The sequence below is a fragment of the Salvelinus alpinus genome, chromosome 18, assembly GCF_045679555.1.
Source record: "Salvelinus alpinus chromosome 18, SLU_Salpinus.1, whole genome shotgun sequence".
Classification (NCBI taxonomy): Eukaryota; Metazoa; Chordata; class Actinopteri; order Salmoniformes; family Salmonidae; genus Salvelinus; species Salvelinus alpinus.
The window spans coordinates 20,366,206-20,390,146 of NC_092103.1; the positions used below are offsets into that span (position 1 = coordinate 20,366,206).

A 23,941-nucleotide genomic window follows, 5' to 3' on the forward strand; every position below is an offset into this window, starting at 1 on the left:
TGACACCGCCTAGTATAAAGGACATGGATGGCAGGAAGCTTGGCCCCAGTGATGTACTAGGCCGTAGGCACTACCCTCCGTAGCGCCTTGCGGTCAGATGCCGAGCAGTTGCCATACTAGGCAATGATGCAACCAGTCAGGACACTCTCGATGGTGCAGCTGTAGAACCTTTTGAGGACCTGAGGACCCATGCCAAAGCTTTTCAGTCTCCTGAGGGAGAATAGGTTTTGTCGTGCCCTCTTCACGACTGTCTTGGCCAGGTCACTGGGCCTATAGGCTGTCTTGTTGTTGTCGGTGATCAGGCCTACCACTGTCATGTCATCGGCAAACTTAATGGTGGTGTTGGAGTCATGCAGTCAGGGGACTGAGCACACACCTCTGAGGGGCCCTCGTGTTGAGGATCAGCGTGGCAGATGTGTTGTTACCTACCCTTACTACCTGGGGGCAGCCCGACAGGAAGTCCAGGATCCTGTTGCAGAGGGAGGTGTTATGTCCAAGGGTCCTTAGCTTAGTGATGAGCTTTGAAGGCTCTATGGTGTTGAACGCTGAGCTGTAGTCAATGAATAGCATTCTCACATAAGTGTTCCTTTTGTCCAGGTGGGAAAGGGTAGTGTGGAGTGCAATAGTCAGGGATGCAAACTGCCGAGGGCCCAAAAAGGTGACACTTGTTTTGAGGGGCACTGAAACGTGCAAAAACCCCTGCTAGGGGGAAATGCAGGTTTTAACTAATTCAAATCAAAGTTTGTCACGTGCGCTGAATACAACAGGTGTAGACCTTACAGTGAAATGCTTACTTACAGGTCCTAACCAACAGCGCAATTTGTAAGTAAAAAAATAGGTATTAGGTGAACAATAGATAATAGATAAAAAACAGTAAAAAGACAGTGACAAATAACAGTAGCGAGGCTATATACAGTAACGAGGCTATATACAGGCACCGGTTAGTCGGGCTAATTGAGGTAGTATGTACATGTAGGTATGGTAAATGTGACTATGCATATATGATAGAGAGAGAGTAGCAGTAGCGTAAAAGAGGGGTTGGCGGGTGGTGCGACAATGCAGATAGTCCGGGTAGCCAATGTGTGAATTAAACAACAAAGAATATGATCTACATGATCAGTCTCTGTGTGTAAAATAAAAAGTGCTTCATGTGAACCAAACTCACGGCTAAAAAATTTAAAGAAAGCAATCTAATGTTATTTGTTGCCTAGACTTTACTGCAAATGACACTCAAGTCTTGAGAAAAAAAACAATACACTAATATTGCAGTTAGACATGACAACCTTTATAATAGAATGCTTGTGACCACACACATAAATATTGCACTTGGGAAAAAAACATCTTAAAGTAGAAATAGAATGAAACAAATCAGGCATTCTGTTTTTCCTATATTATAGTGGCCACTCTAGTAGACATCGATCAAGTGCACAAGGCTACATGTGTGCAAAAATAACATTCACAGAGTAAAAATAAGTATAATCCTGTCAAATTCAACACAACAAAAACAATATATTTGGGCTACACAGCACATTATTACATAGTACACTTTCTGCCTGTGGACATGTGTTCTACAATGTGCCAGCAACAGTTAGAAAGAGGGAAAGTGTGTGGTGTTCCTTTCACCTCTATAGTGGCATCCAGCTTAAGCCAGGCCCAGCTCCAGCTACACTTGATCCCTGAACCCACTTTGTTAACAAGCAACGACTTATTTTCACCTAATTCTCTCATTCTAAAAATTAACCACATACTGTAGAGGGAAACATTAGTTAACATATAGTGGTTAGTTCGTTAGCTAGTTATTTCACACAGATTGCCAGGGTCCAGTAAGCAACTAACGGGTTATAACTTGAAGAACAGCAAGGATTCGTATACCAGTTAATACTATAGCGAATTGGTTAGGTTACTAATGTTAGCTCATCTGATGTTGTAAAGTTAGCTAGCGTTTGCTGTCTGACTTTATTAGCAAGCTAATTTTCACACCATAAACTCAATTATTTGATCAGATAAGTTGGCTAATGATGCTCAACATTTCTCTGGCTAGCTTACGGAGAATTCGATCCAGCTAGCAAGATACTGAACAATGCTAATACTTGTTCCACCACACTTTCTCCCTCACCTCAAACTTTCCAAATGCCAGTAGTTTTTCGGTTACAGCTCATGAAGTACACTTCATCCCCTTCTCACCCTCGTCTCCGTGGTCAGGCTTCTCACCTAACGTTACCTCTTCATTATCGTTCAGGGAACGCGCTACTGTAAATGGCAAGTTGACTTTCTAGAGCGCACACTGATGCTGTAACTAGTAAATTGGTTGTCTCTTCTTTCTTCAGTCGCGTGCTGCGCTGCATTATATTGATATGTAAACGACTGGCTGAGCCTTGGATACAGCCAGTATTGCTCCAAACGCGCATCACTCGTTCGCTTAGAGCCAGTAGTGTGATCCAAACCGGATCATCGGATCTACACGAATCACGTAGGTCACCTATTTTGGATTCAAAACTGCAAATTTCGCTAAAGGTGACAAGTTTGCAACCCTGAATAACAGCTTATCATGAGATACTCTACTTCAGGCGAGCAAAACCTTGAGACTTCCTTAGATATCGTGCACCAGCTGTTGTTTACAAATATACATAGACCCGCACCCCTTGTCTTAGCAGAGACTGCTGTTCTATCCTGCCGATACAATGTAAAAACCGCCAGCTGTATGTTATTTATGTCGTCGTTCAGCTACGACTCGGTGAAACAAACATAAGATAGTTTTTAATGTCCCGTTGGTAGTTTAATCTTGCTCGTAGGTCATCGATTTTATTTTCCAATGATTTCACGTTGGCCAATAGAACGGATGGTAGGGAGGGTTTACTCGCTCGACCTCCACCCCATTTTTCTCAGTCTTCTCTTCACGCAAATGACGGAGATTTGGGCCTGTTCCCTCACGTCGGACTCGTAAAAGGAAAAAGCTTCTAGCAGTTCTTGGTGAGTAATTGCTGTTCTGATGTCCAGAAGTGATTTTTGGTAGCAGCAACATTATGTACAAAATAAGTAAACAAATAAGTTATAAAGTGGCTCAGTGACTCGTGTTTGCATCTCAATGTGAAAAAAACGGTTTGCATGTTCTTCACAAAGAGGGCAACAGATGCTACTGAGCCAGATGTCTATGTGTCAGGGGAGAAGCTCCAGGTGGTATCTGATTTTAAGTACCTTGGCATCATACTTGATTCCAATCTCTCTTTTAAAAAGCATGTGAAAAAGGTAATTCAAATAACCAAATTCAACCTAGCTAATTTCTGATTTATACGAAATTGTTTGACTACAGAGGTAGCAAAACTGTACTTCAAATCTATAATACTCCCCCACTTAACATACTGCTTGACTAGTTGGGCCCAAGCTTGCTGTACAACATTAAAACCTATTCAGTCTGTCTACAAACAGGCTCTCAAAGTGCTTGATAGGAAGCCCAATAGCCATCATCACTGTTACATCCTCAGAAAGCATGAGCTCCTGAGTTGGGAAAATCTTGTGCAATACACCGACGCATGTCTTCTATTCAAGATCCTAAATGGTCTGGCTCCCCCTCCACTCAGTATTTTTGTTAAACAGAAAACCCAAACATATGGCAGCAGATCCACAAGGTCTGCCATGAGAGGTGACTGTATAGTTCCCTTAAGGTAAAGCACCTTTAGTAAATCCGCTTTCTCTGTGAGAGCTTCCCATGTCTGGAATACACTGCCATCAGGCACACATAACTGCACCACATATCACACATTCACAAAATGCATGAAGACATGGCTAAAGGTCAATCAGATTTGTGAACATAATCCCTAGCTGTGTATTGCCGCGTTCCATGTTGTCTGTTGTCTGTAGCTTGTGAGGTGTGGAAACACTTTGTTGCTTTTATGAATTTTGTCTTGCAGCTTTTTGTTCTATGTTGCTCTGTCTGTATGCTATGTCTTGCTTGTCCTATGTTGCTCGGCGTGTGCTCACTGCTCAATGATTGTCTATATTGTAATAGTTTTTAATAACCTGCCCAGGGACTGCGGTTGAAAATTAGCCGGCTGGCTAAAACCGGCACTTTTACTGAAACGTTGATTAATGTGCACTGTCCCTGTAAAACATAAATAAATAAACAATGCAAAAAACAAAACAAAATAACAGCTGGTTAGGAGCACGTAAAATGTCAGCCACCCTCTCTGGCGCCATTCTACTAAGCCCCAAAATAGATTGTATTTGAAAATAATCATTTCATACCTTGATTACATTCAGACATGATCAAGTGTCTTTTTGTGTGTGAATACTTGGGAACAGACTTCCTAAATTAAACACATTTTAGCTGAATTTTACTTTAAAAAACAAAAACTAAAATAACAATCAAATAAAAAAAACTGTGGGGCCAAAAAAAATGAACATTCGTGAGCCGGTTTAGGCCCGCAGGCCTCCTATTGCAAATCCTTGCTCTATAGTCTACTGAGCTTGAAGAGGACGGCATTTTACAGAATTTCCAGCCACGAGTCCTCACTCACTGATCACAATTTCAAAATTCAATCATGCAAGGAAAATCTAAACTTCTCTCCCTCCACGTTCATTAGATATTCATCTCCAGAACGATGTGGTGGAATATCGTTTCCGGGGGTGTCATGACAGCAACACACTTTACAGTTAACCCAGGTCTCCCTCAGTCTTTTTATCTTTACAGCGTGTTTCACTTTTAATTGGCTGGGAACGTCAGTCTCTTCATCTGACCTGGCTTTTATACATCTCTCCAGTGGTATAAAAAAAGAGAGGAAAGATTAAATGGGTCTTGAAACATTAATTTCCTGCAATTCTAAAGACTTTGCCATTGGGCAGAGAATAATTAGCAGCTTTATAACAAACTTCATGCAATTCTACACATTTTTCCATAGGGTGTAAAGAAATGTTTGCAGTTCTTAATTTGATATCTGAGTGAGAGTAACTAACAAAATCAATGGGTCGGTAATTAGACCGATTTTGCCTTGATGACAGCTTTGCACACTTGGCATTCTCACAACAAGCGTCATGAGGTAGTCACCTGGAATGGATTTCAATTAACAGGTGTGCCTTGTTAAAAGTTCATTTGTTGAATTTCTTTCCTTCTTAATGCGTTTGAGCCAATCAGTTGTGTTCTGACAAGGTAGGGGTAGTATACAGAAGATATCCCTATTTGGTTAAAGACCAAGTCCATATTATGGCAAGAACAGCTCAAATAAGCAAAGAGAAACGACATTCCAGTCTCTCTTTTTTATACCACTGGAGAGACGTATAAGGATTCTATCGTTAAATGCTCTCTGGGCTTTTAGCAAGGTGGTAGTGAGAGTCCGCTGGTGACAGACTGGAAATGGCCTTTCGCGTTCATAGAGGAGGCTATTTTCTAAGGGCCATTTTCATACTTTTCCAAGGCTGAGTGTTTTTGCACAATGCATTGACCATATGGTAATACTGCTCATGGCAAGTACTTCACTACATTTAAGGTGTAAATGACACAGAACACTGCAATCTCATTGGAGATTCTGCACCAGGTGGAACATTTCCAAACATCTCATCCACTTTCAGCAATTTAGCACTTTCACGCTCCAACAATTTACAAGATAGTAACTTGAAGGCAACCAATGTGAGAGAAAATAAAAGAAACACCTTTCAAATCAAAATGGATTCTCAAAGAGTTGGGTGATTACATGGACAAGTTACATGACTGACTGACTATGATGCCAATCAATAACTGGGTGCAGGAGAAGACATCTTTGTGCATTAAGGAGCTTGATCAGCAATATCAGATAAAGGGTTTCACTTTTCATCACTAACAGGCAGAAGGAAGAAATGGATATGTGACTGCCACAGTAGCTGAATGGTACTAGGTGTGTGTGGAAGACATTGGGACGGACACTTGATGTATTACGCAGCATGGCACAATGCCTACTGTACGTTAAGAGCTACTCAAGGAAAATACTAATTTGCAGTGCTCTTCCCAAAGGTGAGTGTCGAAGAACTAATGGAATTTAGGAATTTGACTAAAAGCTAAAATGGTCTAAATGCATGTCATGCAGCGCACTGAGAAAATAAACATGGGTGAAGACATGGTTGAAACAATGTGGGTTGGGATATATGTTCAGGGAAAATGTCCAAGAAGGCAACACATGAGAAATGTCATTCTCTGGCTCTCACAAGAATCAAAGCTTTGGGCATGCAAGGGATATACTATCCTATCAAATAGTCCCCTTGAAATGGGTCATACATATTCAGATAGCCATAATCAGAATTCTGCCCCATTTCAATTTGGAACAAAAGAGGGCATAGTAGAATAGTATGGGGGCGGCTCAAATGCATATCAAGGTGGATATTTCTACTCATCTAGCCTACATGTATAGTACCACTGTGATATATAGGTTGAAGGAAAAATAGACTCATGTTTTCATTGACACTGTTTAACGGAAATTAATCACGTACCACCACAAGGTCGGGAAAATATGAACATATTTGCATTAATCTACAGAACAAACATGGATGATTAGATGCTGTTTGTGTACATTAGAATAAGAAAACATGCAGATAGTTTTACATAGCAAATAGGCTTCTATGCCAGTCAGTCTGTTGAGCAGTAACATGACCAGGAGCTATAGAGGATGGTGCAGACTCGTGTTGTGTCACAGATAGGACAACACATACGCTGTCAGTGCCTCCGGCATCAACAGGTTAAATCACTGCTCTATGCGAGACTGTGTTCATAAACAAAATTGATTATATTGGCTACTTCCCTACATTTCACATGAAAATATTTACCTTGATAATATTTGTGCTCTTATCAAAACTCTGGTGATTCTCATTGTATTGCTTGCTGGTATGAAACGAAGCGGCAATAAAAGTGAGTATATCAGTCGACTTTATCATCCGGTCAATCAAAGGGTCTCTTGCTAATGATAACTGTCCTAAAATTGCACAGGAAGTTTAATTATAAGATGAGTCATCCTTTCTGCTACAACTTCTCCACTCCTATGGGTCTTCTCACCTGTCTGGTTGGGCTGACTGAAGCCCCCGGTGGCGGCGGTCGTGCCGAAGGGGTTCTTGTTGGCGGCGTCCTCACTGGGTTTTCCCCCCAGGCCACTGAAGAAGCCTCCCCCTGCCTGCTGGGAGCCTGCTACCGTGGCAGAGCTAGACCCAAACAGACCCCCACCACTGGATGGTTGCTGCAGGGGAGAAGGGAGGGCGGCACAGTCACAACAAGGTCATAATGATCATAATTGGTTATGCAGTAGTTAGTGCATGGGCCTCTCGGCTGAGTTCTTACCCAAATGCAATAATACATATACCGTGTATGTGAGTGGTGTGGTCGCATTTGAAGAGGGATATTTGGGGGTCTTCTAATGAAGTGTTACATATCGAATGGTAGGAAGGTTTTATATTTTGCACACATAGTAAAATGTGAATGTTACCTGTCCAAAGACACTCCCACCACTGGGCTGTTGACCAAACACTGAGGTAGTGGAGGAGCTTCCGAAAGCTGGGAGCGAAGACAGAAAATAATAATTAGATATACACTGAGTGAACAAAACATTAGGAACACCTTCCTAATATTGTGTTTCATCCTCTTTTGCCCTCAGAACAGCCTCAATTAGTCGGGGAATGGAATCTCCAAGGTGTTGAAATAGTTCCACAGAGATACTGGCCCATGTTGACGCAAATGCTTCCCACAGTTGTGTCAAGTTGTGTCCTTTGGGTGTTGGACTATTCTTGATAAACACGGGAAACTGTTGATTGTGAAAAACCCAGAAGCTTTGCAGTTCTTGACACACTCAAACTGGTGTGCCTGGCACCTAGTGCCATACGCCGGTCAAAGATTTAAATATTTTGTCTTGCCCATTCACCCTCAATGGCACACATACACAATCCATGTCTCAAGGTTTAAAAATCCTTCTTTAACCGGTCTCCTTCTCCTCATCTACACTGATTTGAAGTGGATTTAACATGTGACATCAATGAGGGATCATAGCTTTCGCCTGATCAGTCCGTCATGGAAAGTGTTCCTAATGTCTTGTACTCTGTGTATTTTGCAGGCTATGCACTTCTCCAATAAATCCATGCACAACATCACAAATTACGCTTGGGATGTGCAGTCTTAAGGTTAGCGATGATGACAGTGGTAGGAAGTAAGAAATGTGGGTGTGTGTACACTGCTAGTGCAGTCATTTTATGGCTGGTCTCGTTCCAATAGCATTAGACTAAGGCGACAGAGAACCCTTTTCCTCACAGGTTATTGATGACTGAGGGGGGTAGACAATGGAGCAGAAAGAGACAAATTCCCACCCTCTCCACTAGGGTTGCACATTTTGGGGAATATTCAGAGGTGGAAACTTTCCGTAGGAATTAACGGAAATATATGCAAATTAATATTAATACCATTTAAATTTACCATTTGCATTGGATATATCTACCATGTCATATGGAGACAGAAATATAAACCTTTTACCTTATCATAAGCAGACAATTGCAAATGATTAAATCCTTCCAATAGAAATAAAAACAACTATTTAGTTACGAATTGAACTTTAATTAAATGAGTCGACTCTCCACATTGGATGATTTCACTGAACAACAAAAGGGAATATTGAATAATCCCCAATGATCCATCACATCTCCCAAAAACATTTTCAACATACATCTGTAAAATTATAGTCTAGAAACTAAAGCTTTGGTTGTCTTCCTCTCAGGCTTTCATGTGTTCTCCCTGGACCTCATCAATGTCCACCTTTTGAACATCAGACTCTGAAGCCTCATCTTCACTGTCACTTTCCAACCTTGTTGAGGATGGCTCGTTGTTAGGCTCAAAACGCCTCAAATTTGCCCGGATGGCCAGGTCAGCCTATTGCGTGCTTTGTTGTGTGTGTTCCCAAACAAGGACCAGTTGCGCTCTGAGGCGGCTGATGTTGGTGGGATTTGGAGGATGGAGGCAACAGGGGAAAGAGCCTCCGATGCAAAGTCCCTTCCACCAGGTGGCTGATGAGATATGTTGGCACAACTGCCATATTGCATCTCCATCCCAAAGCCTTTGCTTGGAAATGTACTTCGCCAGACTGCCAAGAACCTTGCCCTCATCCAGGCCACGGAAGCGAGACATGGTAGTGATGACACTATAGGCCTTGTTGATCTCTGCACCAGACAGGATGCTCTTGCCAGCATACTTGGGGTCCAACATGCACGTTGGGCCTCAAGCAGAAGTCTTCAAGACTTTTGATGTATTTCAGAACTGTAATTTCCTCTTCTTGGAGCAACAGTGAAGTGGGCAGGGCAGTACGGATTTATTCTCTTACATCTGCAAGCAGAATCTGAACATCAGACAGGATGGCAGTGTCTCCCTCAATCCGTGCAATGGCTACTGCTATAGGTTTCAGGCTGCTTACCACTCTCTCCCAAAATACATCATCCAGGAGGATCCTCTTGATGGGGCTGTCCATATCGGCAGACTGTGATATGGCCATTTCTTGGAGAGACTCCTTCCCCTCCAGGAGACTGTCATACATGACAACACAACCCCAACGGGTATTGCTGGGCAGCTTCAATGTGGTGCTCTTATTCTTCTCACTATACCAGATTGCTGGTATAACTTGATGAACCTTCACATACCTAACCATTTCCTTGGCTCTCTTGTAGAGTGTATCCATTGTTCTCAGTTCCATGATGTCCTTGAGGAGCAGATTCAATGCATGAGCAGCACAGCCAATGGGTGTGATGTGAGGGTAGGAATCCTCCACTTAAGACCAAGCAGCCTTCATGTTCGCAGCATTGTCTTAACAGTGCAAATACTTTCTGTGGTCCAAGGTCATTGATGACTGCCTTCACCTCATCTGCAATATAGAGACCGGTGTGTCTGTTGTCCTTTGTGCCTGTGCTCTTGTAGAATATTGGTTGAGGGGTGGCGATTATGTTGTTAATTATTCCTTGCCCACGAACATTCAACCACCCATCACAGATGATTGCAATACAGTCTGCTTTCTCTATGGTTTTCTTGACCTTCACTTTAACTCTGTTGAGCTCTGCATCCAGCAAATGAGTAGATAAAGCATGTCTGGTTGGAGGGGTGTATGCTGGGCGAAGAACATTCAGAAATCTCTTCCAATACACATTGCCTGTGAGCATCAGAGGTGAACCAGTTGCATACACAGCTCGAGCAAGACATTCATCAGCATTTCTCTGACTACGTTCATCCATTGAGTCAAAAAAACTTCTGATTCCAGGAGGACCATGATCTGTTGCTATCGATAAGGTGTCTGATTAATCATTTTCACCTTGAATAGAAGTAGAGGGACTTTTGTCAGAGGTTGCTTGTTGTGAGCGCTGAGGGAACTTTATGCACTTGGCCAGATGATTCTGCATCTTTGTTGCATTCTTCACATATGATTTGGCACAGTATTTGCAAATGTACACAGCATTTCCTTCTATATTAGCTGCAGTGAAATGTCTCCACACATCAGATAGTGCTTGTGGCATTTTCCTGTAAAGACTAGAAAAAAAATAGTTTAAAAAATCAAATACAATTTCATGTACAGATAAATAGTTAAGCAGTTAAATTAAACAACTCCTTAGTAAGATAAATATTTTAAAATGAAACATGTATGGAAACAGGTGAATTAACACTCCTCAGTTAGCAGGCTCAAGCAAGCTAAAACCCACATGGTAGCAAAAACTAACTAGCAGAAATTGTTAACAAGTTAGAAATTATTTAAACACACTTTGTTGCAGGCGACTATTTACTAGTTAACAAAAAATCATGTATGCCATTAAAATATATTCACCCCACCCGGTATTGTAATCAAACCTTACCAGAAAGCATGTAGTCCTTGGCTCAGACAGTGTAGTAGCGTGGGCTCAAAAGCATCTCATTAGTGTGCAAGATCTTGAGAATCTGTATATGTGATGGAAGAGTGCACTGCACATGTGATGGAAGAATGCACTGTGCATGCAGAGGGTTACAATTCCATTGAATTCGGGATAGTTTAACCAAAATATGCCACAAGACCTAGAATTGCCTGATGTGTATCCCACAAAAAAGGTTCACTGTTATAAGCTAACTTTTTGATGAATTTAAGTAAAAATTCCAGAAACTTACCAGAAAGTTTCTAACCCTTTGCAACCCTACTCTCTACTTATATTTCTGACAATGCCCCTGGGTACACTGGAAATGTATGAAGTGTGATCAGCCTTCTGACAAACTCTAGATGGATGGAACTTTTGTGTGTGCGGCAAAGCGTGTGCTGTGTGTGAGAAAGCCAGCCACACTACCCAGCGGATCCCAGGATATCTCCCAACATCCCTGGGCCTCTATTCATTCCCTGTTTAAAATTGGCATCTTTTAGAAAGCTGGCTGTACGACTGTCCATAAAATCCCTCACGCCCAGAGTCAATTCCCCCATAATAATCCATCGGAAAATGTTGTCTTTTCAGCGTATGGGGACAGCCCTACAAATGAATGCTGTGACTGCCTTTAGCCTGGGCCCGGGAACTTGACAATGGAACTCACCCATCTCTGAAATTACAAAACTAATTCAAGACACCCACCCACAACATTGCGTGTGGCTTGAATTAGTCCATCTGTGGTGTTTTTTTTTTTTTTTTTAAACAGGCAGATGCGTAAAATAAATGCGACTCTGTATACACATTTTCTAAAAAGTAACACTCATTGTCAATGGGGCATTAATAGTTTATGAATGAGCGTTCATAGGCACAGTTTGAAAACGTGCTCCAAAATAAAAACTTAACAGTCCGTTGGCAAGTTCACATACTGTATCTACACTGACAATATGCTGACTGAAATAACTCACCAGCCATGAAGGGGACAGACATAATACATGGGAATGAAGAACGCACATCCAGACTCAATAGGAATTCTAGGGCCATTTACAGTGTGACATGTTGCTTTACTGGCGTGGCTAGTTGGCTATTGTAGATCGAACACAGCCTGCTGTCACCTCAGGCCCACACAAAGACATTTAGAAACAGACAGACTATGACCCTGGCTATTAACACTCCCTTAGATATCACTCAGCGTCTCTCTACATAATGAATTCATAAAAATCACCCCTTGGGAAACACTGCAAAGTATCTCTGATTTCCTCAAAAATGGAGCATTCTTATTGGACAAGTTCAGGTGGGTAAGCCTACTCCTCTGTAGTAGATTCCACAGTCTGGTCTTTGGCTATGTCTTACTCAATCAAGCTCTGTTAAGTGTGACAAGGACCAGGCCTGCTCTGATGCAGGGTAATGTAATTCATGTTGAACATTCAATAGGCTCTGCAGTGCAGACAAATGACCGTCTGACCCAGGGCTGCTCTCCTCACTGCATCGATTGCCTTGCTTAAACAGTAAAAACTGACAAAGGCACTGACAGCACACACATGTGCACCAGTGAGCACACACACCTTAGTTCAATTAACCCCCAACACAACCTCCTCCTTTACAGATAAATAGGAACATATTTTCTCTTCACCTCATGACTTCCAGACCGTGTGACCCTGATTCCTCCAAACAATATCAACACAATGCATGCGTCAGGCACAACTTCCTCTAGGTAGATCTGATTATGTCCAGTTAGCCGGAACAATTATGGGGGATTAAATGTTAAGAGCTTTGTATAGATAAAAGGAAAAAGTAATCACATTATGGAATGTAAGCCTCTCTCTACTATTTGCGATGTAGGCCTATGGCCAGACAGATACAATGAGGTAAAACAGAATTAACCTATCTGGTTGGGAACACTTAGCCCTTGGACAGACACAGTGAACTTGGTCCTGTAACTGCGGAGTTGTACCACATAGAGATCAGCTGTCTCTCCTCGCAGCCAACCCAGCCTGTTGCCACGGGGGAGAATTCAGAGAATCCCTGGGAATGGGGAAACTCTCTCAGCCCAACACCCCAATTTACTCACCCACTGCCACTCCTTAGCCTACACCGCCGACAACATTCACAGTTCACACCCTCTCCTTTTACCCACCCAACAGTCTCCAACCCAAAGCCACCCCACATATCCCATCACTCCCCCCCCCCCCCATCTGACTGACTCCAGTAACCCAGAGAGGCCAGCCAGCTGCTGGTCTGTCTGGGACACACTAACCTCTGACCTGGGTTACTTTCCCTAGCAGTCAAACCCACACTTTGACAGCCCACTTCTGCTTAATTAAAAAGGTTCAGTATATAATCTCTTCAAAACACATTACAAGGGCTTGGTTCATTTCATCATCATTATGGCACTTGGTTGGTGATAGAGTATTTTTTTATTTTAAGGGGTGGATCAGCTTAATAATGCGGAAAGATTGTTGCTTCCATCAATGTAATTGTCTGCATCATTTCCAATCCACCATATATATTTTTGGGGTAAATATATATATATATATATACAGTGGGGAGAACAAGTATTTGATACACTGCCGATTTTGCAGGTTTTCCTACTTACAAAGCATGTAGAGGTCTGTAATTTTTATCATAGGTACACTTCAACTGTGAGAGACGGAATTTAAAACAAAAATCCAGAAAATCACATTGTATGATTTTTAAGTAATTAATTCGCATTTTATTGCATGACATAAGTATTTGATCACCTACCAACCAGTAAGAATTCCGGCTCTCACAGACCTGTTAGTTTTTCTTTAAGAAGCCCTCCTGTTCTCCACTCATTACCTGTATTAACTGCACCTGTTTGAACTCGTTACCTGTATAAAAGACACCTGTCCACACACTCAATCAAACAGACTCCAACCTCTCCGCAATGGCCAAGACCAGAGAGCTGTGTAAGGACATCAGGGCTAAAATTGTAGACCTGCACAAGGCTGGGATGGGCTACAGGACAATAGGCAAGCAGCTTGGTGAGAAGGCAACAACTGTCGGCGCAATTATTAGAAAATGGAAGAAGTTCAAGATGACGGTCAATCACCCTCGGTCTGGGGCTCCATGCAAGATCTCACCTCGTGGGGCATCAATGATCACGAGGAAGGTGAGGGATCAGCCCAGAACTACACGGCAGGACCTGGTCAATGACCTGAAGAGAGCTGGGACCACAGTCTCAAAGAAAACCATTAGTAACACACTACGCCGTCATGGATTAAAATCCTGCAGCGCACGCAAGGTCCCCCTGCTCAAGCCAGTGCATGTCCAGGCCCGTCTGAAGTTTGCCAATGACCATCTGGATGATCCAGAGGAGGAATTGGAGAAGGTCATGTGTTCTGATGAGACAAAAATAGAGCTTTTTGGTCTAAACTCCACTCGCCGTGTTTGGAGGAAGAAGAAGGATTAGTACAACCCCAAGAACACCATTCTAACCGTGAAGCTTGGAGGTGGAAACATCATTCTTTGGGGATGCTTTTCTGCAAAGGGGACAGGATGACTGCACCGTATTGAGGGGAGGATGGATGGGGCCATGCATCGCGAGATCTTGGCCAACAACCTCCTTCCCTCAGTAAGAGCATTGAAGATAGGTCGTGGCTTGGTCTTCCAGCATGACAACGACCCGAAACACACAGCCAGGGCAACTAAGGAGTGGCTCCGTAAGAAGCATCTCAAGGTCCTGGAGTGGCCTAGCCAGTCTCCAGATCTGAACCCAATAGAAAATCTTTGGAGGGAGCTGAAAGTCCGTATTGCCCAGCGACAGCCCCGAAACCTGAAGGATCTGGAGAAGGTCTGTATGGAGGAGTGGGCCAAAATCCCTGCTGCAGTGTGTGCAAACCTGGTCAAGAACTACAGGAAACGTATGATCTCTGTAATTGCAAACAAAGGTTTCTGTACCAAATATTAAGTTCTGCTTTTCTGATGTATCAAATACTTATGTCATGCAATAAAATGCGAATTAATTACTTAAAAATCATACAATGTGATTTTCTGGATTTTTGTTTTAAATTCCGTCTCTCACAGTTGAAGTGTACCTATGATAAAAATTACAGACCTCTACATGCTTTGTAAGTAGGAAAACCTGCAAAATCGGCAGTGTATCAAATACTTGTTCTCCCCACTGTATATATATATATATCCATGTACATACACCTATATAGATATACATACTTTTTTTTTGAATATACCTTTATTATTCCCCGCAAACCCTACCACCCTTCACCCAATTGGAGTAAACTAATAAACACTAACACTTAGGCTTCTACCTTCAGTTTATACATCTTATTACACATTTTACAGACACAATCTATTTTACAATAGATATATTTTGTTTGTTTTTAGTCCTTCCTCTATTTCTGATGTCCATCCAGTTTGATTTCTATTTGTAACTGTGCTATTTCACAACATTTCTGAACCTATATACATTTTACAGACCCCGTATGTTTTACATTGGTTATCTTGTTATTACCGTAGTCCCACCCTTTAGCTCAAGTCAACCCCTCCCATCTATTTCTCAACACCATCCATTTTGGATTTCTATTTGCCATATATTTTTCAACTGTGCTGTGATGCTTCACAAAAGTACTGAACTTTCTATTCTCATAGCTTCTACAGATTGTAAATTAAAAATATATATTTTTGCTAAAATAATGATTTTATTATTGATTGACTATGGCTTTTCAGATCACCCAGTATTGCCATCTGCAGCGTTAGTTCTAGGCAAATGTTGCAATTCTTCAGCCATTCCTGGACATGTGACCAAAAACGAGCTACGTATGGACAGTACCAAAATAAATGATCTAATGACTCTGCCTCCTCACAGCAAAATCTGCAGAGCTGGGAAGATTGTATCCCCCATATATATAACATTATATTGGTTGCAAGAATATTGTATAGTAATATAAATTAAAAAATTAGAAGTTATGAATCTGGCGTTGTTTTGCGCATCAATTCATAAACCATGTGCCATGGAATGTGTACATCGAAAATTACTGGTGGTAGTGTAATTTGCATGTAGCCTAATCAACCTTATCATACTGGGGGTTACAGTGTCAAGGTAGAACCAACTTGCCCCTATATGTACAGATTGGGAATCAGCTAACCACCATCCCAACCCTAACCACATCTGTACCAGGTGAAACACAAAACTGAACCTAGACCTGTGTTTAGTGCCAACTTCCTCCAACATAGTAGTTTACAGAGTCCCTATTTTTATTTATATTGGATCCCCTCTTCCTGGGGTCCAGCAAAATTGAGGCAGTTATATACAATAAACCACCATTACATTTGTCAACACATTAAGTGTGTGCCACTACTCTACTACCACATATCCACAACACAAAATCCATGTGTACGTGTGTGTACAGTAAATATGTTATCATGTGTGTGTCTGTACCTATGACCCATGGACATACGGAGCAGGATGGCCTGCCAGTACAAGCAGATCCTAACAGGCCCAGATGGATGGACTGGATGAGGCTGCATCAGAGAGTAGAGGGCTCCTCTCCTAGCTGCATTATCCTAATGGCCGTGATAAACGCCTTTCCTAATGATGCTGTTCAGTCCCAGAAGGAAAACATTAATTTAAACACTTTGGCAGCAGCTCTGACTGTCAAGGATGCCCCATTGTTTATTTCCCTACCTATGCTATGCTTGTATAGGTGAACAAACCATTGCTAAAATTATAGTAGTCTAGTAGTCCTAAATATGGAATTGAGAGTATTTGTCAAAATCAACTAGAATCTGGTAATCCAATCCTGAAGCATTCAAGGTATTGTCTGATCTCTAAACAAATTGTAAATCCAGTCTAGAAGAGATAGAATGGCAGCTTGAGATGCCATCTGTGTAAATACTAGACTGGCTTAAAACAACCTCATACAGTGTCATGGTGATGTCCAAGGGACGGGCCATGTTCCAATAAGACTCTGTCTGCCACTTAGAAAATCCACTACATTGGTGATGAATTCTAGGATGGAACCAGTATAAGTGCCTTTTCACACACACTCACCTGCAGTCTGTCCAAAGCTGAAACCAGTGGAAGATGTAGTGGTGGTGTTGCTTCCAAACACAGAGCCTTGTCCAAACCCAGCACTCTGCTGCCCGAAGGCTGGGGTGGCGCTCGGCTGCCCAAACAGGCCTGTGCCCGTACTGCTGGCCGTACTGGCGCTGGGGGTGCCAAAGGAAAAGCCGCTTGCATTGCTGACACTGAGGGCTCCAAACAAACCACCTCCACTAGCAGCGGTACTGGCAACTGCAGCAGGGGAGGCCGCTGCAGGCTGTCCAAATCCGGGGTTGGCCCCAAATGCAGACTGGCCAAAACCGAAGCCACCGGCTACATTAGCAGCAGGCTGGCCAAACCCGCCTACTGTCTGTCCGAATACGGGTTTCCCGAAGCCAGCTGCTGCGCCTGTAGCAGGGGGAGCCCCGAAGCCGGTGGAACCAAAGCCGCCGGCAGCCGCTGAGGCTGGAGCGGGCTGCCCAAATACAGAGTTGGAGTTGGTAGGGGTAGTGGAGGCGGGGGCTGCAGTGTTGATGACCGGGATGAGACTAGTGACCGCTATAGTTGTGCTAACTGCGGTGATGGCCGGTGGCTGGGTGAAGATGGAGCCAGGTTTGTCCGAGCTGGGGGCCGGGTAGGCTAGTGGTGGGGCCTCCGGGGTGGGTATGATTGCGGGTGGTGAGGCCTCAGGGGCAGGCATGGACTCATGGACAGGATCTGGGGTGGTGCTTGGGGCTGCCTGGGCTGGTGGGGTGATGGAGGCAGGGGGGAAAGAGGTGGTAGAGGTGGCGGGGGGAGCTGGGGGCGTTGGGGCTTTTTCAGGGATGGTAGGGGTGACTGAGGACTCTGGGGAGGTAGTAACCTCAGGCTCAGCGATAGGGGGGCTGATGGAGGGGCTGGGCTGTGAGGAAGCAGGCTCTAGGGGCGGAGTGGGGTCTGCCGGGGGGGTGGGGGTTTTGGAGTGCTCCTTCTCCAGGGTGGTTGAGGGGGAAGAGAGGGGTGCTGCTAGGAGGCTGTTGAAGGAGGTGGCTGCTGACGTGGAGAACACAGGCTTAGTGACAGATAGGGCGGCAGGTTCGGGAGGCTTAAATGCAGCCTTGGATAAGTCTGTCAGGGTAGAATCCGCTTCACCAAATGCAGCCTCGGCTAGCTTCCCTTGCTGGAGGGCCGACCCAAAACTAAACTGGGCTGCCCCCGCGCCTAACCCTAGCGCCCCTCCGTTGTCCGGCTGCCCAAAGCTAAACGCGGCCGCTGAGGGCTTCTCTTCGTCCCCCTGGCCCACACGTAGACCTGAGAAACTCCCCAGGGTCTCTCCTCCTACCACCTTGGGGGCCTGGGGCTCGACTCTGAGGGTGGGGGTGATGGAGGTGGGCCTCACAGGCTCGCCTGACATGCTGGGAAGAGGGGTGGGGGAGCCGTTGGCCACCAGTGCGGGGGAGGTGGATTTGGGGGTGAAGGAGAAGGGTTCCTCCCCGGCAGAAGAGCCAAACATCATCTTGCCTGTGCCGCCGCCAGCGCTGCTGAAGGAGAATTTACTCACGTCCTTTACTGGGAAGAGAGAAATGAACAGCAGATTTACAAACTATGCCAGACAACTCTTTCGACTAATGGATTTAATAGATTACTTCATTGATATGGCATTCAACAAACTATAACACTGACTTTACTGTCTACTAAAACTGATGTGGCATATATGGCTGTGCATGAGCGAGAGAGGTACCTGGTGGAGCTCCTTGGGACGCAGAGGAGAAACTGAAGCCCCCGGCAGACCTGCACAAAAGCATCATATAGTATGAGAAAACACAGTCAGCCATTGGTCTATTTCTTTTATTCAACTTCCCTGTTTTCTAATCAAGGTCTGATATGAAGTGTCCCTCTTTGACCCCTGACCCCAGAGACTCACGCTGCGATGAAGGAGAAGGCTTTGCTGCTCTGCTCCCCCAGTGACGGGGCTGAGCTGGAGGGGGGCAGGGAGACTAGGGCGTCAGCTTTAGGGGGTCCGCCTGGGAGAGAAGGAGGCATTAAATTAAGCATGATAATTAGGTTCAGTACACCTTTTTATACTAAGAGCTAATCAAATATGTAACGTACGGAATGTAATCAAATGGATGTAATGTATGAATGGTTCACTCAGATATTTTGTAGATTTCTAGTATATAAAAACCCTGGGAAAAATACATCAACTCTAGGTGGAAGGTGTTTCCCAGCATGTTTTGATGTGATGAGCATCTAAAACATCTCATCTTTACAGTGTGTACTTACCAAACACAAAACCCTGGGGGGAAGCTGAGCAGACACTCTCAGCGGACACCTTCAGTATGCCTTGAGTAGAATTCTGACAAGAAGAACAACAGAAGGACAGTTTAAACGTCTCTCTTTGCCAAGGCTTCAAAAATAACTACTAACAAAGAGGGTGAAAATAAGGTAAAAAATAGCCCCCAAAAATGAAAAATCCATGTTATTTTAGAGAACCCCAAAATCTACTTTCATGTTTAACATAAATAAAAGCAAAATGTAATTTAGTTAATCTCACTACTCAGACTTCGGATACTGTTTATCACAAAACAGTGTTTTAGTGTTAACATATTCTGTGTTTTTTCTGTGAGTGTATCGGTGTGTAGGCAATGCGTCATGAGTGCTTGGGTCATCCCATAAACTTGAACCTTGTTCGGAATGGGGTGTGATATGTGTGAGAGTTCCCCTGTATGATTCAGTTCCCACCCAGTTGCCACTTGTATCAATCCACCGCTGGGACATGGGAGGAACCTGGGGCATTTCACAGCCCTGTGCACTCTAACCCATAACAACGCAGCCCAGCCAACTACACTGGAACTCCAGTAACTACACAGAGTTGCTGAGTTCTTAGAAATGGGGTGTAGGAGAGATATTCTGCCACTGATAGCACACAGATGAAACTCCTTGGTATTTATGAATAAACAATAACTTTCTATTGAACTTCCATTTGCCTCCGGTTGTAGCTGAATATCTCTTGCACATGTATTCAGTTGGTTCCGACTGCAAGTTGGTGACGTTTTACCTTGACTTGACTTTCTTAGAGCAGGGAGAAATGAGGCCTCTGGCTAGTAATACCCAGACAGCTGGCTTAAAGGTATGGAGTGTGATGTAGTTCACAGGATTTGACAGCTGGGAGGATGCCATGCGGGCTGCTGATACTCACTCGTTTGGCCTGGTTGGTGTTGGCCACCGTCGCCAAAACCTGCTGAACAACCTGACCGACCGGGGCTGGGACTGAGGAGCTGAGGGAGGGAGAAAGAGGAAATAAAAATAACTGTGCGCAACGACTTGGATTCAAAGCATACATCACATTTTAAATACAGCCTAATTTCTCATCTCCTCCACTTCATCAGGAATTGCTTTCCGAAAGTTAACGAATGCAAGTCAGTGATGAGGAGACATGCACATACTTACAACTGAGGTGTGATTGCCATTCACGCAACAAGTGATTAATTGGGGTGTGTGAGTGTGTGCGTCAGCGCTTTACATCAGCCTATAATTTACTGCCCCATCTGCAAACACGCTGCATAACCCAAGGATAGTCTCATCCCAGACAAAAGCCAAGGCCATGTACGATATCTACAGTAGTGAATAGAATACAGAAGACATAGAACAATAGACCTGCACTGCTTTACTAATTATTCTTCAACATCAACCACTGCCACGGACAGACTATAGACAACTGAACCAAAACCATACTGGCGTGGATGGACACAATACAGGCCCAGTGTTGTGTCTGAGGGACTGACTGGCTGGGGAACGCATCTCTAAAATAAGCCACCTATCAGACTGTCTGGCTGTGGTGGACTCGTTATTGTGAGCAAGGCTAATTTGGAAAATGGCCCCAGGGAGAATCCTGCCAAAATATTCAACCGCATCACAATAGAGGAGCGAGGCCTTGGAGAGAGAGGACCATCAATTTCATCCTCTCAGAGACACAGGGGGAGGGAGCAGAGGGTTAGAGAACAAGCGAGAGGGTGAGATAGGGAGGCAAAGACATTGGAAGAGGGCAGAGAAGGAAAGAGAGCATGGCAGACAGTGACCGATTGGGAGAGAGGCATGGGAGAACTAAAGATGAAGAGGGAGGGAGATAGAGGACAGAGAGGGAGCTGTTTGTGAGAGAGGTGATAAAAGAGAGGGAGATTGGGGCAGTGAGTGCCGTGGGGGATGGCGAGAGAGATGCACTCAGATTGCTAGCCTCTGCCGGCAGTGAATCAGATGCGATGGAGGCAGTGACCTGATAAAGCCGTCTAGCTGGAGTCTGTTTCTCTCGGCTCAGGCCCACATACACAAACCAGGGCTGATTGCTCTCGTCTCATGTGATGGACTCACCTCCAATAAGCTATGACTCCACATCAGAGAACTGCTGTACTAGGGACATCAACCTGACTAGGGACATAGTGGATCTTCTCTCTGGTAAAGTGACTGTGTGTTTCCTATGAGGTAGGTAGTGGTGATGAGTATGTATGTGTATAGATGCATAATATTTGGGTTAAGTGTGTGTTTAGTGGTTCTTTCAATGTGGGTGTCTGTCTGGTGGTTCTTGTTGTGTGTGTGTGTGGCTAGTTCTGGATGAGGGGGCACAGAGCAGGTGGCAGAGCTGGGGATGATTACTCCGCTCATCAGCAACTCTACTCACGGCCGTCTCAGTGCTGCATCAGTATGAGCACCGCATCACCACAGGGCCTTGGGCAGCCCGCATCGATCAATACGCACACGCACAGACACACACACACACACAAAAGGAATGTGTGTGTTGAAGAAATGGCCTAAGCACTAAACAAAAGAAGAAACAGGCACACTGAACAGACCTGACAGATAAGAGGTGATCAAAAAGCTAATGGGAAGTGCTACAGATCCTAGATCTTCCACTACAGATGTAAGCCGCTAAGGCCAGTGAGTTAGCAGACAGAGGAGGATGTGTAGTGTAAAGTAACGGCTGAACCTGTGACAGGTTTAATCAAAAGTTGATGAGTTTGAACTGTGAGGTACCAATGCTGTCATCTTGAGCCCCTACTTACTCAAGCATGCCCAAGTCAGGCCAAGAATGGCCACTGAAATCACATTGACAACAGGGCCCCCCCCAGGGAGAAAGAGGTAGTGCAGGCTCTCCCCATCAGCCAGTACTGTGCAGGAACCGGAGTAGCCTACATAACAGTAGTAGTAGTCAACAAACAGTGAAGCAAGCTATACATTTTAGAACTACTCAAACACAACAGAGCTCCACACACTGCAGGAATTGGAAAGGTGTAAGCAAAATGGTTTTCAATTTGAACACCCCATTTTGCTTATACCCATCTTTTTCTTTCAGATCTGCAAAGGCGGGGGCTAGGAGTTGTTTAGGAACAGGGCCAAGTTCTCTTTGCTACAACATTTCCATAGTTACAAACATGTCCGTTTGGTGAGCGGTGTCTGTGTGTTGACCACTCCCCTTGTGCAGTGTGGACCTATCGCCTTGGGTCAGCAACACACACTGTCAATTATTCAGTGTCTCTCCATCAAAGTTGCAGGCCTTACCCATGCATTAACTCAGAGAGATGGGAGAGAGCTCTGCTGTTGTCTGCTGTTTCCTAGGTACTAGAGGTCAAGCACAAACACACTCGCACACACACTCGCACATACACTCGCACACACACACACGCACTGTAACCTGGCACCAACAGACATTTAGAAGCACTGCCATGTATCAGTCTAGGTTTACAACTTGGCCGGCTTTATCACTGCCAGGCAGGCTAGGCCAGGCACCAGTGACCACCCACTCCAGTGCAATGTTCCTGCTGCTAACACACTATAACTCTATCACACAGCCACTGAAGCCTAGAAATGTAAAGACCACCCACGGATAAAATGAAATGAATTAATTGAAGTAAATCTTAATAGGAAGGATGCTACAGCTGGCTATATGCTTTGAGGTGTTCTGCTCTGTTTAAGTCATGTTGTGTGTGTGTGTGTGTGTGTGTGTGTGTGTGTGTGTAAAAGGGCATTAGATGACAGATGTGACACGAAAGAGAGAGACAGGGAAAGAATGGGAGAGCGGAGGACAGAAAAGACAGAGGAGTGAGAGAGAGAAGTTGTGTGAGAGAAAACCCTATACTGCTGCGGCTGTGTTTTCCCCCATACACCAAATCCCATTCTCCGCCCGGATGTTGGCAGTTGGCATCTGGCTGGCAGCAGCGCCTCTGATAATCTATACTGTCCCCCCAGTTCCACACCATGGCTGGGGCAGGACAACACTACTGCAGTGAAGACAGGACAGGCTGGGGATATGGGATTAGTAAATGGCTGTTCCTGCATATAACTCGTCTGAGAAGTAATCAGACCGGTTGCTATGGGTGACTATTAGCTATGGGTGATTTAATGTGATGCCATGGGGAAAAATAAGGTACCAGGGTGAGACTAAGAGAGAAAGAGGATCTCCCTAGATAAGGATGATGGGTAAAGTGCATTTCACACTCAAATGTAAGAATAACAACTATTCAAAACTCTATTAAGCAAGGAAGGTCCTCTGAATAAACTGACATTTGATGCAGTCAAACAATTTAATTCCCAAATACCAGATATTATCTACAAAGAGCAGAACGTGTGCATTTATCTCTTATCTGCACTTAAGCATAAAATGAACTTTCCTTTCCCCCCAAGAACATTTATTATAAAAACAGAAACTGCTGACGGTACCAATTAAAGAGCCCCTCTCCCTCCAGTCTGACTGTGACATTGGGGACGATGACATTCTCCCTCTGTCACTTTATGGGAACAGGAATACAGGGCTGTACCTGCTGCCAACATCTGTCCATCCTGGCGCCCCTTAGTCACTCTGGAATTGACATGACATGCACAGCTGTCATCAACAGCCCTTTTATCACCAATGGCAGTGACTATTTAGTGCTACATAGTTAAATAGTTAACTAAATAGCTACCTGGACTATCTGCATCGACTGTTTTTCCACTAACTCTTGACTCATCACATACGCTGCTGTTTCTGTTTATTATCTATCCTGTTGCCTAGTCACTTTATTCCTACCTACAGTAGGTACATATCTACTTCAATTACCT

The 23,941-nt window shown here is 44.1% G+C and overlaps 1 protein-coding gene across 8 annotated transcripts in view; it reads right to left on the reverse strand.

Annotated features, from left to right (window-relative positions):
* Positions 1–23,941, reverse strand: part of nup214 (nucleoporin 214) — an 88,466-nt gene that overhangs the window by 26,766 nt on the left and 37,759 nt on the right. For 6 of the 8 annotated variants that reach the window (XR_011668782.1, XM_071350609.1, XM_071350608.1 and 3 more), the window contains exons 25-31: positions 20,052–20,130; positions 19,136–19,208; positions 18,777–18,876; positions 18,594–18,643; positions 16,883–18,421; positions 7,437–7,504; positions 7,013–7,190 (exon numbers count right to left, since the gene is read on the reverse strand). Coding sequence is in view for 5 of the 8 variants with exons in the window: in XM_071350609.1 (XP_071206710.1) it covers positions 7,013–7,190; positions 7,437–7,504; positions 16,883–18,421; positions 18,594–18,643; positions 18,777–18,876; positions 19,136–19,208; positions 20,052–20,130 (2,087 nt within the window). In the remaining 3 variants the exon portion in view is untranslated. Of the gene's footprint in view, positions 1–7,012; positions 7,191–7,436; positions 7,505–10,286; positions 10,502–10,821; positions 10,904–16,882; positions 18,422–18,593; positions 18,644–18,776; positions 18,877–19,135; positions 19,209–20,051; positions 20,131–23,941 lie in introns of those variants that run through there. The other 2 variants (XR_011668783.1, XR_011668784.1) reach the window with 2 other exon arrangements.